This window comes from Thalassophryne amazonica, chromosome 7, assembly GCF_902500255.1.
Source record: "Thalassophryne amazonica chromosome 7, fThaAma1.1, whole genome shotgun sequence".
NCBI lineage: Eukaryota > Metazoa > Chordata > Actinopteri > Batrachoidiformes > Batrachoididae > Thalassophryne > Thalassophryne amazonica.
In genome coordinates this window covers 111,282,520-111,295,677 of record NC_047109.1, presented here as the reverse complement: position 1 = coordinate 111,295,677, position 13,158 = coordinate 111,282,520, and the positions used below count along the sequence as shown (strand labels likewise).

Below are 13,158 nucleotides of genomic sequence, written 5' to 3'. Positions count from 1 at the left end.
TGTTCAGGAGGGAACCGTTTTTCCCACTGAATGTAGTCTTGGTTTTTATGAGGTTTTTTTTAAAGCTAAGGGGGGTGGTGATGGCCTTGAGCAGACGTACTCGACCCTATTCCTGGAGATCACCTGCCCTGCATGTGTTCCAGCTCCTCCTGCTCCACCCAGTGCTAATTAAGTAAGTCAGGTGTGCTCAGCCAATCAAGCGCTTCTGTGGTTTCAGCAAATAGACATAGAAAACATGAAGGGCCGGTGATGTCCAGGGGCAAGTTTAACAAGCGCTGGTGTACAGGTTCGAGAAGTCATCTTTAATCCTCGAGTTGCTGTGTAGTTGAGCATGCTGACATACATGCGTGAGTGTGTGTGAATGGGTGAAGTGTCATTATAAAGTGCATTGAACATCTGCATCAGATGGGAAAGTGGAATATGAATGCAGTACAAGGCTGTGCATCCCACTTCTGGGCTGCATCCTTCTTAGGCTGCATTTGTTGGTTGCATATAGAGAGGATGGAGAGGTGAACAGAAGCTCAAACGAAGGACAAATTAGCATGTGTTAACTTGAAGGAGACGGCGGCGGTGGGTGAGGATGTGTGTGTGTGTAAACATCCATAATCTCTCGATGTGGAAAACAGAGGAACAGAGCCAAGTTGAAATGGCAAAAATCTGACTGTATGTTTCGAATTTCTCTTATTAATGTGCTGACTCTGTGTCAGCTACACAATCGTATAGTCTCGGGCGGCGCTGAGTGGAAGATGCGGTTTTGCAACACTTCAGTGGAAACGATGACTCCGAGGCAAAAAAATTAGGATCTGAAGGTCAGAAGTCCAACGTACTATAAGGTACTCGTAGTGATTATATTTTATTTTATTCATCAAATCCATCTTAATACCATTGAGCAAAGATCACAACTGCTTCCAAATTTTGAAAACTGGAACTGCATATGAAGTAGAAAAGTATAAATTGATGCAAAATAAATCAATATGAAAAAAGGGAGATGTGCCAAAAGTGGCAGTGATGGCAGGAAAAAGGGGAAAAACTGAAAAAAAAGGAGGTTTGGACTGTTCTGAAAGAAGACAGAAGGCCTAAAGACTTGAGATGAGCAAAGAGGTAACGGGTTCACGCGGAGGAGTAACGTGGTGTAAGACGGAGAAGCAGGGAAGGAAATGGGAGAAAGTGCAAAAGAGGAGGAAGGGAGGAGGAGAAGGAGAGGGAGGAGGATGTATCAGTGTTTGAGGGCTGCTGGAGGATTACAGGGGGCTCCGCGAGGTCGGACCACTGACCCCCTAGCGTGTGCAGAACGTAAACAGCCAAGAGAGGATTCGCTCAAGCAGATAATTAGTTCTATTTTCAAGAGGATACTCGTGCAGCGGGCGGGGGGAAAATTTGTTGTCTTTCTTTCTTATTTGTTTGTTTGTTTGTTTGTTTCTGCCTTTTTCAATCTTTCTGCTTTCTTTATTTGTTTCCTGATTTCTGTTTCGATTGCATTTCGATTTTTGTTTTTCTCAGTTTTTTTCTTTCATTGTCTTCAATTTATTTCCTTATTAGTTCATTTTCTTATTTCTTTGCTTTCTTTCTTTCTTTCTTTCTTTCTTTCTTTCTTTCTTTCTTTCTTTCTTTCTTTCTTTCTTTCTTTCTTTCTTTCTTTCTTTCTTTCTTTCTTTCATTGCTTCCTTTATTATTAGTTTCTTTCTTTGTGTCTTTTGCTCTTGTTTGGTTTTCTTTGTGTTTGCATGCTTCATTCTTTTTTGCATCATTTTTTTCCTTTTTTGTTACTTCTTTCTTTCATTCTTTCTTGTTTGTTATCCTGGATGCTAGGAAAGTGGTGCCAGCAGGGTGTTGTTTTCACATGTGTGTGCATGCACACGCTTGTTTGTCCCTGTATGAAGAAGATAACTCAAAAACAGTCAAACGGATTTTCATCAAACTTGATGGGAACATGACTTGGGTCAGTAGCTCAAGATAGTTACATTTTGGAGCAGATCAGTCAAAAGTCAAGATCTGTGTCAAAGGAGAACATTTGAAAAACACCTTTTTTTTGTATAGCTCAACAACTAAGAAGCCGAGAAGGATGATTTAAAGCATATATTGATCAGCAAAATTTTTGTGGTATGACTGACAATCAAAAACACCATTTCAGACACACTGTTGTATATTACATTGTACATTTATATTGTGGCATGTAGAGTGTGCCAGATATGCATCAGCCCTCTTATGCCTTCATTTCATATACATTTCTTTTATGCTTGTTTTTTATGTTTGTCTATTGTTTGTTTTTTCCCCTTGTTTATGTATTGTTTTCTTGTTTTGTTTATTAATTGGCTTCTTTGTTTCTTTCTTATTTTTCTTTGGGTATTTGTTTGCCTTTTCTTTCTTTGAGTCTCTTTGTTTCTTACGGTATATGTTTGTTTCTGTCTTTGTTTCTTTGTTGGTTTCTTTGTGTAGCTTTTTCTTTCTTTTATTGACATTTTATTCGACATTTTTTTCAAGTTTAGGGCAAAAAACAAAACAAAGATGTACCTCAACTTGTTGTCTGTTTGGAGTTACATTTTCTAAATCGTAGGCCAGTGAATAACTATATATATATATATATATATATATATATATATATATATATATATATATATATATATATATATATATATATAATTTTAATCATTATTTATATATTATTATTTTACAATTTTTTTTTTGGCTGTTTTTTGTTTGTCCCCCCCCGCCTTCCACCAGGATGAACGCACAGACCCATTGACTCCATGATGAGGTCTCGACCCGACAGACTGGGAGCACCAACATGAAGCTTAACACGAGGAGGTTGTGTTTTCTTTGGTGTGGTTTGGAGTATGACGACTGTATGTGTTTGTAGGGGATGAGGGCGGGGCCCGGATCAGTTAGGGAGACAGATATTAAGCAAGAGCCGGGGTGACAAAGGTCACATTTTACTGTCTGCTTGTTGTAAATCTGACTCTCTTTGCAAATTAATGCCCAGAGTGACGGCTGTGTGCTTATTTTAGTGAGAGAACATTGGTACGTGTGTATTTGTTGTGCCCAAGTTGGTCTGAAAATGACAAATTTGTGGACTTCTGTGACTTAATGGAAACTGAGAGGCAGTGATGGCCGGCCACTAGAGGGCAATAGGGCACTGTCACTTTTTGAAATAATTAAACACACAATTTTGGTTTGTATTTATTTATTGCACACGTGCTCATCAGTGTTCAGTATGATGGAAAAACCTATTTTCCTTCAGTTTAAACAAATGAGGACTCATGGGCACATGTGGCAAGAGTCAATTAACTTTGACAGACCGTGTACTTTATATAGTACTTTGAATCTTCCAATTGTGTTGATATATTGAATCATTATCTTGCCCTGTTGGGATATTCCCCCCCCAGAAAGTGCTGTAATTCCAACTTTCACCTGGCTGGCTTGGCAGATTCTCAAAAACCTTTGTAAAACGCCAAAGAAGGTTCACTCCATGGGTCCAGATATACTGTATTCAGTGCAACTTGATGTAACTCAGTGGAGGACGACTTTTTACTGGTGGACCTTGAAGTTTGGCAGTGGTCCATTGACTTACTATAGGACGTAGTTCAACGTTCAGCGCCAGCGGGTGGGCACATTGGTGGCACACCCTGCCGAGCAGTAGCATAGCCTATATAAACTTGATCTAGTGCTGCAATATCATCACTCACTACTGGTGCCTCACTGAGACACATTCTACATATTCCTTCACATTTTTTAACATTTTTTAGATTTCTTCATCCCCAAGGGATCCACAGAAGGTAGCAAGTCCAGTCAAGCCTCCAACAATTGGCAGTGGAAGCGAAAGGAGCAATAACTGCATATTAGTGGATGTGACGTAACGGTAGCGGACCTCAACTCTTGCCGACGTATTAGCATGAATGTTGAAGAATTTAAGCATGTTGACATGACGAACATCAGTTGCCTGACTGCAGAGTCTGACCGCGGAGTCTGGCGCACCTTGGCACTGATCGCCATGAATCAACTTTTCACTCTCCGTTGGAAAACGCCGGGCTCATTGTCAGAGCGCGAATGCACCACTTACCTCAGCTGGCAGTAGCCATGCACCAAGAGCTGGTAAACTGACACTAATTCAAAAAACGACAAGGATGTAGTTTGCGGATGCTGGGAACAGCGACGCCGGTGCGTTGGTGTGGTGGCAGTACACAGCGCTAGTCTTGGTTGTCCAGTCCCTATTTTCTAAATCTGCGATCTTAAAAGAGGATCTGGATCCACTCACGCTGATTAATCGTGCTGAAATACTTCATCTTAGTCTCATCTGTCAATCAAAAGTGTGATCAAAGTTTTGGGTTGAGCCAGAGAAGTTTTTCAGCTGCCAAAAGTGGGGCCCCGGTGAGCTCAAATTAGAGAACAACTGAGTCTTTTTTTTTATTATTTGTTTTAAAATGCGACTGACTCCTCAAGAGACACTCCACATGTTCCGAATACGCCCAGTTTCCCACCAATGAAATAATTCCTTAAAATATTTTTGTAAAATGTTAAACTTTCAATTAATTTATTGTTTTTAAAATGCCAGTAATAAAAAAAAAAAACAAAGTGAAATGTTTTCAAAGAAAAGAAAGTTGTTGTAGTTTTAAATTATATTGGCGTGTTTTCATAAACTGATCCACCACTGGTGGATCTGGATACGTGTCTACAGTGTTGGGATTTTGTGTGTGCATGTGTGTGTGCGCGTGTGTGTGTATTGGCAGCTGTGGGGATAAACCAATACTGATCCCCTGGTCGCCGCGTGCCTCCCAGGGGAGGATGTTGATGTTGAGCTGTCTGTTTCTGCTCCAGACTCAACTGCTTTTTGCTGCATCACACACACACACACACACACACACACACACACACACACACACACACACACACACACACACACACACACACACACACACACACACACACACACACACACACTGTTTGTTCTGTAAGTGTGAGGCCTCAGGGGGCTGGTTCTCAGCCTCCTTGCATGTCTGCGATCTGTCATTAACACTATATAGCCCAGACTAAAAAACAACCAACAAACCGGCCACCTCGGTAACCGCACACTCCCAAAAGGCATTTAACACGGCGTGATCATTAAAAACACAAATAAAAAATACTGCCACCTTGAACGTTTTATGGAGAGAAGACTGCTGAAAGCCATTTTCACTCCTCACATTAGGACTAATCACGCTATTCCGTGTTTACTAGAAGCAGAGAAAGCGGTTTCACTGTTTAAAAATCCAAAGAGGTCTCGTGGGAGAACACACAACAAACCCATTGCAACATCACACATGTGTGCTTCCCCCACTGTCCTCACTCTAACCACAATGACAATCCTCTGGGTAAACATAGTCCTGAACGGAAGAACAAGCTGCAGCAGTACGGTCTGGTATTCATAGAGCAGAAATCGTGCCATGTGCCAGGAATACAGTGTTGGCAAGCGGCACCATGTGGTCAGCATGGTTCGGGTCTAGTGTGTGTGCATTTTCATTTGTTTTAGCATTTTCGGTTCAAGTTGTAGCTCATAAAGATCTAAAGGCAGGATTTGGCACACGCGGGTCGGACCTGCAAACAATCTAAACTCTCCTTCAGTATCGGCTTCCCCCTCTGCTTCCGCTGCTCTTTTATTTACCTGGACATTTCCTCCTCTTCACCAAGCATTCTTTGATCTCTGAGATCTCCGGGCACGGTCTGCCCAAGGATGACGGGTACTGAAGGACCTGCCTTGTGCGCGTCTCCTGGCCCCGTCGGAACCCGCAGGTTCTACCGGAGCGAGAGCATGGACTCCACTCGCTCCACTCACCCACCTCACAGTGGACTGATGAAAAAAAAAAAAAAGAAGACACCAGTGGCAAGAAATTAGCAACTTTATCTGATGAAAAAATGTTATTGTAAATTCTGTCCTCCAAGGACAGAAGGATTTACTTTGCTTACTCACACAGTTTCTGAAGACAATTAGGCTACATCGTACAAAAAAGAAACTAAGTTTGTGCTTTGGTCTGGTTAGTAAAGTGTGGTTTTAACTTTCACGGATATGCATCCCAGAAGGACCCAGTTTAAAACTGTGACAAACTGGCATGTGAAGCTCAAGGCTGCACCATGCAATTCTGTTACAAATTCAAATCATTTCTACACAGTGTTGGGACATTCGCTTAACTTGGCAGTGACATTCATGTCTCTGGATCCTCGGCCGTTGAGATCAGGAGGCGCCTGGAAAGAGCTTATGGAGTCATGAGGTCACTATACAAATGTATTTGGTCATGCCAATAGCACTGTTGCCTCAGTAAGAAGGTCCTAGGATGGCTTCTCACCTGCTCCTCTCCGTGTGGAGTTGGCATGTTCTCCCCAAATTTACGTTGGTTTCCTCCCACAATCAAAAACATGCTTATTTAGGGTCTGCTCCTTTCTACACCCATGACCAAAGCAGCATCTCTACATCTGGAGTTGGTCCCTGGGTGCCAGATTGTGGCTGCCCACTGCTCCAGGTGGATGGATTGTGTCCAACTGTAATTAGGATGGTTAAATGTAGGGGACAGATTTCACTGTATGTATGTACAATGACAATAGTGGTCCTTCTTCTCCTTCTTCTTCTGATGTGGGTTTGATTCCCAGTCATGCTACCTTGGACAAGACATTTGAGCTGCACTGTCTGAGTCCACCCAGCTGTAAGTGGGCACCGACCTTGACTGGGGAAGTAACCTGCATCCTGCCAAGTTATGGACTCACACTTGTTTAACGCGACAGGATCCTGGGACATGAACCAGCACCAGTAGACCTCATGGCCGATGTAGGACTTGCTTGCCTAGAAAAGGTATTTTGTGTTTTCCACTTTAGCTTTATTTTGGCTTCACACTAAAATCGATGTTGCGTGAAGCCGAAGCAGTCGTCATCAGATCACATTTGGATTAACCGCCACACCGCTCACACCCAGAGAACAACTTTTGTAACCAGAGGACTACAGCACACACACATACTGGACTGACCTTGTGATGAACACTCCATGAGCTTGTCATTGGGCTCGTAGTCCTCTGGACAGACGTGGTGACACCTCCCACTGAGCTTGTACAGGCCTGGCTGGCAACGTATGCACGTCTCGCTGTTCATGCACAGTTCACACTCTGTATGGCACTCTGCACAGACAAAGCCATCAACACATCACGTGTGCGTCATAAAAATCTGTGGGGCGCAGTGGACAAATTTAATGTGTAAATGTGTCTGATGCACCGTTCCTGCAGTATGCACGGACTACACCAGTCCTCAACAGGGAATTATATGTCACGGCTAATGCAGAACAAATATAAGATGAAGGGGATCCAGTTTTATTACAACCATGTTGAAATAAATATGGGAAAACATATTTCTGGCCTAGATAAATGTGCACTTACTGGGAACACACTCCCGCTGTGCTTCGCTGGGAACGAGCCCATCGGGACAGCTTTCCTGGCACTTGCCCAGGTGAAGGTAGAATCCTGCTCGGCAGCGCGTGCAGAAATTCTTGTTGAAGCAGGAATCACACTCTGACCTGCACTCTGACGGAGAAACACAGACCCACCGCTGCCGTTTATTTAAACCGTACAAGTTATTGCATGTGTCCAGTGTGTTAAATATACAGCTTGTCTGTGTGTGTGTGTGTGTGTGTGTGTGTGTGTGTGTGTGTGTGTGTGTGTGCGTACAGGTGTCTACTGGGAATACAGGCAGGAATGCAGGCAGACAGATGTCACAACTGGTAATATGTTAATAGTGATTGTATGATTTTTATTTTCAATTCTCAGCAATATTATTATGCATGTATGATGTTATGTTACTCATAAACAATAGTATATGACAAGTCAATCAATCAATCAATTTTATTTATATAGCGCCAAATCACAACAAACAGTTGCCCCAAGGCACTTTATATTGTAAGGCAAGGCCATACAATAATTACTTAAAAACCCCAACGGTCAAAACGACCCCCTGTGAGCAAGCACTTGGCGACAGTGGGAAGGAAAAACTCCCTTTTAACAGGAAGAAACCTCCAGCAGAACCAGGCTCAGGGAGGGGCAGTCTTCTGCTGGGACTGGTTGGGGCTGAGGGGAGAGAACCAGGAAAAAGACATGCTGTGGAGGGGAGCAGAGATCAATCACTAATGATTAAATGCAGAGTGGTGCATACAGAGCAAAAACAGAAAGAAACACTCAGTGCATCGTGGGAAGCCCCCAGCAGTCTAACCTGATAATAATGAATTACAATAGCCCAGCCTAGAGGAAATAAATGCATGAATTAGTTTTTCAGCATCACTCTGAGACAAGACCTTTCTAATTTTAGAGATATTGCGTAAATGCAAAAAAGCAGTCCTACATATTTGTTTAATATGCGCATTGAAGGACATATCCTGATCAAAAATGACTCCAAGATTTCTCACAGTATTACTAGAGGTCAGGGTAATGCCATCCAGAGTAAGGATCTGGTTAGACACCCTGTTTCTAAGATTTGTGGGGCCAAGTACAATAACTTCAGTTTTATCTGAGTTTAAAAGCAGGAAATTAGAGGTCATCCATGTCTTTATGTCTGTAAGACAATCCTGCAGTTTAGCTAATTGGTGTGTGTCCTCTGGCTTCATGGATAGATAAAGCTGGGTATCATCTGCGTAACAATGAAAATTTAAGCAATGCCGTCTAATAATACTGCCTAAGGGAAGCATGTATAAAGTGAATAAAATTGGTCCTAGCACAGAACCTTGTGGAACTCCATAATTAACCTTAGTCTGTGAAGAATATTCCCCATTTACATGAACAAATTGTAATCTATTAGATAAATATGATTCAAACCACCGCAGCACAGTGCCTTTAATACCTATGGCATGCTCTAATCTCTGTAATAAAATTTTATGGTCAACAGTATCAAAAGCAGAACTGAGGTCTAACAGAACAAGCACAGAGATGAGTCCACTGTCTGAGGCCATAAGAAGATCATTTGTAACCTTCACTAATGCTGTTTCTGTACTATGATGAATTCTAAAACCTGACTGAAACTCTTCAAATAGACCATTCCTCTGCAGATGATCAGTTAGCTGTTTTACAACTACCCTTTCAAGAATTTTTGAGAGAAAAGGAAGGTTGGAGATTGGCCTATAATTAGCTAAGATAGCTGGGTCAAGTGATGGCTTTTTAAGTAATGGTTTAATTACTGCCACCTTAAAAGCCTGTGGTACATAGCCAACTAATAAAGATAGATTGATCATATTTAAGATCGAAGCATTAAATAATGGTAGGGCTTCCTTGAGCAGCCTGGTAGGAATGGGGTCTAATAAACATGTTGATGGTTTGGATGAAGTAACTAATGAAAATAACTCAGAACAATCTGAGAGAAAGAGACTAACCAAATACCGGCATCACTGAAAGCAGCCAAAGATAACGATACGTCTTTGGGATGGTTATGAGTAATTTTTTCTCTAATAGTTAAAATTTTATTAGCAAAGAAAGTCATGAAGTCATTACTAGTTAAAGTTAAAGGAATACTTGGCTCAATAGAGCTCTGACTCTTTGTCAGCCTGGCTACAGTGCTGAAAAGAAACCTGGGGTTGTTCTTATTTTCTTCAATTAGTGATGAGTAGTAAGATGTCCTAGCTTTACGGAGGGCTTTTTTATAGAGCAACAGACTCTTTTTCCAGGCTAAGTGAAGATCTTCTAAATTAGTGAGACGCCATTTCCTCTCCAACTTACGGGTTATCTGCTTTAAGCTGCGAGTTTGTGAGTTATACCATGGAGTCAGGCGATTGGGGAGGGGCCCAGAGAAAACTACAGAGTCCGACATTGTTTTTGCAAAGTTACACACCGATTCAATGTTAATTTTAGTGACCTCCGATTGGCGTAACCGGGTGTCATTACTGCCGACATGAATTACAATCTTACCAAATTTACGCTTAGCCTTAGCCAGCAGTTTCAAATTTCCTTCAATGTCGCCTGCTCTGGCCCCCGGAAGACAATTGACTATGGTTGCTGGTGTCGCTAACTTCACATTTCTCAAAACAGAGTCGCCAATAACCAGAGTTTGATCCTCGGCGGGTGTGTCGTCGAGTGGGGAAAAACGGTTAGAAATGTGAACGGGTTGGCGGTGTACACGGGGCTTCTGTTTAGAACTACGCTTCCTCCTCACAGTCACTCAGTCGGCCTGCTTTCCCGGCTGCTCAGGATCTGCCAGAGGGAACTAGCGGTGGCTAAGCTACCTTGGTCCGCACCGACTACAGGGGCCTGGCTAGCTGTAGAATTTTTCACGGTGCGGAGCCGAGTCTCCAATTCGCCCAGCCTGGCCTCCAAAGCTATGAATAAGCTACACTTATTACAAGTACCATTACTGCTAAAGGAGGCCGAGGAATAACTAAACATTTCACACCCAGAGCAGAAAAGTGCAGGAGAGACAGGAGAAGCCGCCATGCTAAACCGGCTAAGAGCTAGTAGCTGCGCTAAGCTAGCAGATTCCTAAAAACACACAAAGTGAATAATGTGTAAATAATTTAGAGGTGATTCAGCAGAGGGAGTGCTTTAGTTAAGGCACGTGAAGATTACACTGTGAAACAAATCATTATCTAGTTAACTAGATCAATCTAACTGCACAGATTAAACAGCTAACAGAAACAGCAAAACACCACTGTGCTCCGGAACAGGAAGTGATACAATACCGCAGTGAGAGCCAACCACCAGTAGAGGCAAGCCAAATCCAGGACAAGTGGAAATACTGCATATTTTGTCAAGCAGCTGAAAGATTAGACATTTTGCATTCACAGTGAATTCGTCATGCGAGTAAAATATATTATTAACATGCAAGTTTCAGATATTTTGTGGGCCCTATCTTCATGATTCATAGTACCTGGTCTAAAGGGCATTGCACCAGTAGATTTGGAGCCCACAACTCCACTTTAGTATATACATGGCATGTATCCTGAGCACAGAGTAAGCCTCAGCATGCAAAGGGGTTGTGTTTAGTCTCTTAATTAAAGGTAGAATTCTTTTCAGTATTTTTTTTGTACCATTTTTTTTGCCATTTAAGGATTTTCCTAAAGACCATGATAATTTTATTCAGTAGTGTTCAACTAAAGGAATCTCTTATGTATGTCTTATGTTGACAAAATGATTACAATTCATCATGTCTGCTCCTTCCCAAGTGCAGGACCAACAGACTGAAAAAGTCCTTTGTCCCTCAGGCCATCAGATTGTACAACTCCTCACTTGGGGTTAGGAGGAGTAACAGGAAGGCAGAGGATGGGAAGGAGAGGAACAGTAGTAGCCAGTATGTTTATATTTGCAAATGGTTTTAATTACTTTCTGTGTGCTTCTTACCCTGTGTGCTGCTATACAATGCTGCTGAAACCTGAAAATTCCCTGAGGCAGTCTTCCCAAGGGATTAATAAAGTTCTATCAACTAAGAATTTTGACCAATGTGGGTTAAAATATAGCAACATGACACGCTTTCTGTGGTGATGTCATATGATGTCGGGGGCTCTTCTTGGTAAATGGACTGCATTTATATAGCGCTTTTGGTGACTTTTTTTCTCGTTGTGTGATATTAATTACTTATTGCCATGCAGAGAGCATATCTTCAATTACTATGCATGTAACCGCTTTCATAAACCTTCCAGATGATCATTATCTATATTTATTATTACATCACTAAGATGGGTGCCGTTGTCACAATGACTTACTCGTGCAGGTGTTTCTATCTGGGGAGCGAGTGCCGTAGAAGCCTGAAGGACAGGAAGTCATGCACACCCCGATCTGCTTCATCCCAATTCTCTCCAAATGCATGAAGAAACGCGGTTTGCAGGAAAGGCAGCCATTGTAGTCGGAGCAGGTCAGGCAGCCACCCTGCTGACATCCTGAACTCACACCAGCAATCTCTGTTGGCAGCAGCAGAAGAAAGTTAAAGCATGAATGTTTTATGTCACGGACAAAGAAACCATCTTTACATTAATAATGGGAATCAATTTTCATGTTATATTATGCCTTATTCAAAAGATTGCAGCATTTGATCAGCCATGGTGCTGCTACTTGTCTGCTAAAACCCCAATAACCTAATGTTCACAAAGGGCTTCCTGTAAAACTTTGTGCTTTTAATAAAATACACATATGTTCAAGGTGGATCTGCAAATCCACCTTGGATTTTGCACTCGGCGACCCCGAGTGCAAAACAAGGGAGCAGCCGAAGGGACTTATATACACATATGTTGAGAAGAGAAAGAGGGAGAAGGAACAGGACTACTACTCAACTGCATTGATACAGAGTCCTTCTCAGAGGGTTGTGTGCATTTGTGAGCATGTATTTGTGAGCATTTGTTATTTGTATTTTGGGATGTAACTGCTGTTAATCTATCAATCAGAATATAGTGGTTTATTTCTCCGATTTATAGTAAATTTCTCTATTTAAACGCTCTCACTCTCACGGACCACATTCACTGCATATCTAAGTCCACCATCTCCCTTAGTTTCTGCCCGGTTATGAGAAAGTACGACCATGTTATTTTTAGCTCAGAATGTAACAGTTTACGTCCTTGATCAAGCACATTTCTGTGCATACATGATCTACCGCTCTTAGACACAACCACACTTGCAACCAATCCATCAATCCAGCATCCACTATCTATTCAGCAGGTAGCAGACATATCTATGGGATATTACAAATGGCAAACAACAAAAACCCCATGCCTTTTCAATTGACCTAGCGCATTCAAATCCAGGAAATTTGAAAGATTTTGTCTTCATATCACCTTTTAATGTAATGAGTTACAAGACGATAGCAGCTCAGGTTTGGTAACATGCTATGGTTCTGTATGCCACTGCATCCACCGCACTACAGAACTACACTGGAGCAGCCACTCAGGCACACCTCTGGTCCAGTCACACCTAAATATAATAGCCACCTATCTGCTTCAGCCATGTGAAATGTGGGTATCCGTTAGGCCTTTCCACCTGCAACACAGAGGCAGACGTACTGGACCATGCTGAGAGAAGTGTTTCACATGGCCAAAATGTAATAGCTAATGTGCCCTCACAATGCAAATAATCTTCCTCATCTGAGTCTCGCTAAGTAACCATTTGCTTGCCAGAGTACGATCTGAAAAGACATCCAGTTGATGACTTAGGTCAACAGTTAATGTCAAAGTCTTACAGCTATACAGTA

General features: G+C 42.0%; 1 protein-coding gene across 2 annotated transcripts in view; it reads right to left on the bottom strand.

Annotated features, from left to right (window-relative positions):
• The window catches only part of rspo3 (R-spondin 3), a 63,074-nt gene that overhangs the window by 25,553 nt on the left and 24,363 nt on the right, over positions 1-13,158 (bottom strand). For both annotated transcript variants that reach the window (XM_034175345.1, XM_034175344.1), the window contains exons 2-5: positions 11,684-11,878; positions 7,389-7,532; positions 6,987-7,133; positions 5,636-5,821 (exon numbers count right to left, since the gene is read on the bottom strand). In XM_034175345.1, the coding sequence (XP_034031236.1) occupies positions 5,636-5,821; positions 6,987-7,133; positions 7,389-7,532; positions 11,684-11,878 (672 nt within the window). The remainder of the gene's footprint in view (positions 1-5,635; positions 5,822-6,986; positions 7,134-7,388; positions 7,533-11,683; positions 11,879-13,158) is intronic.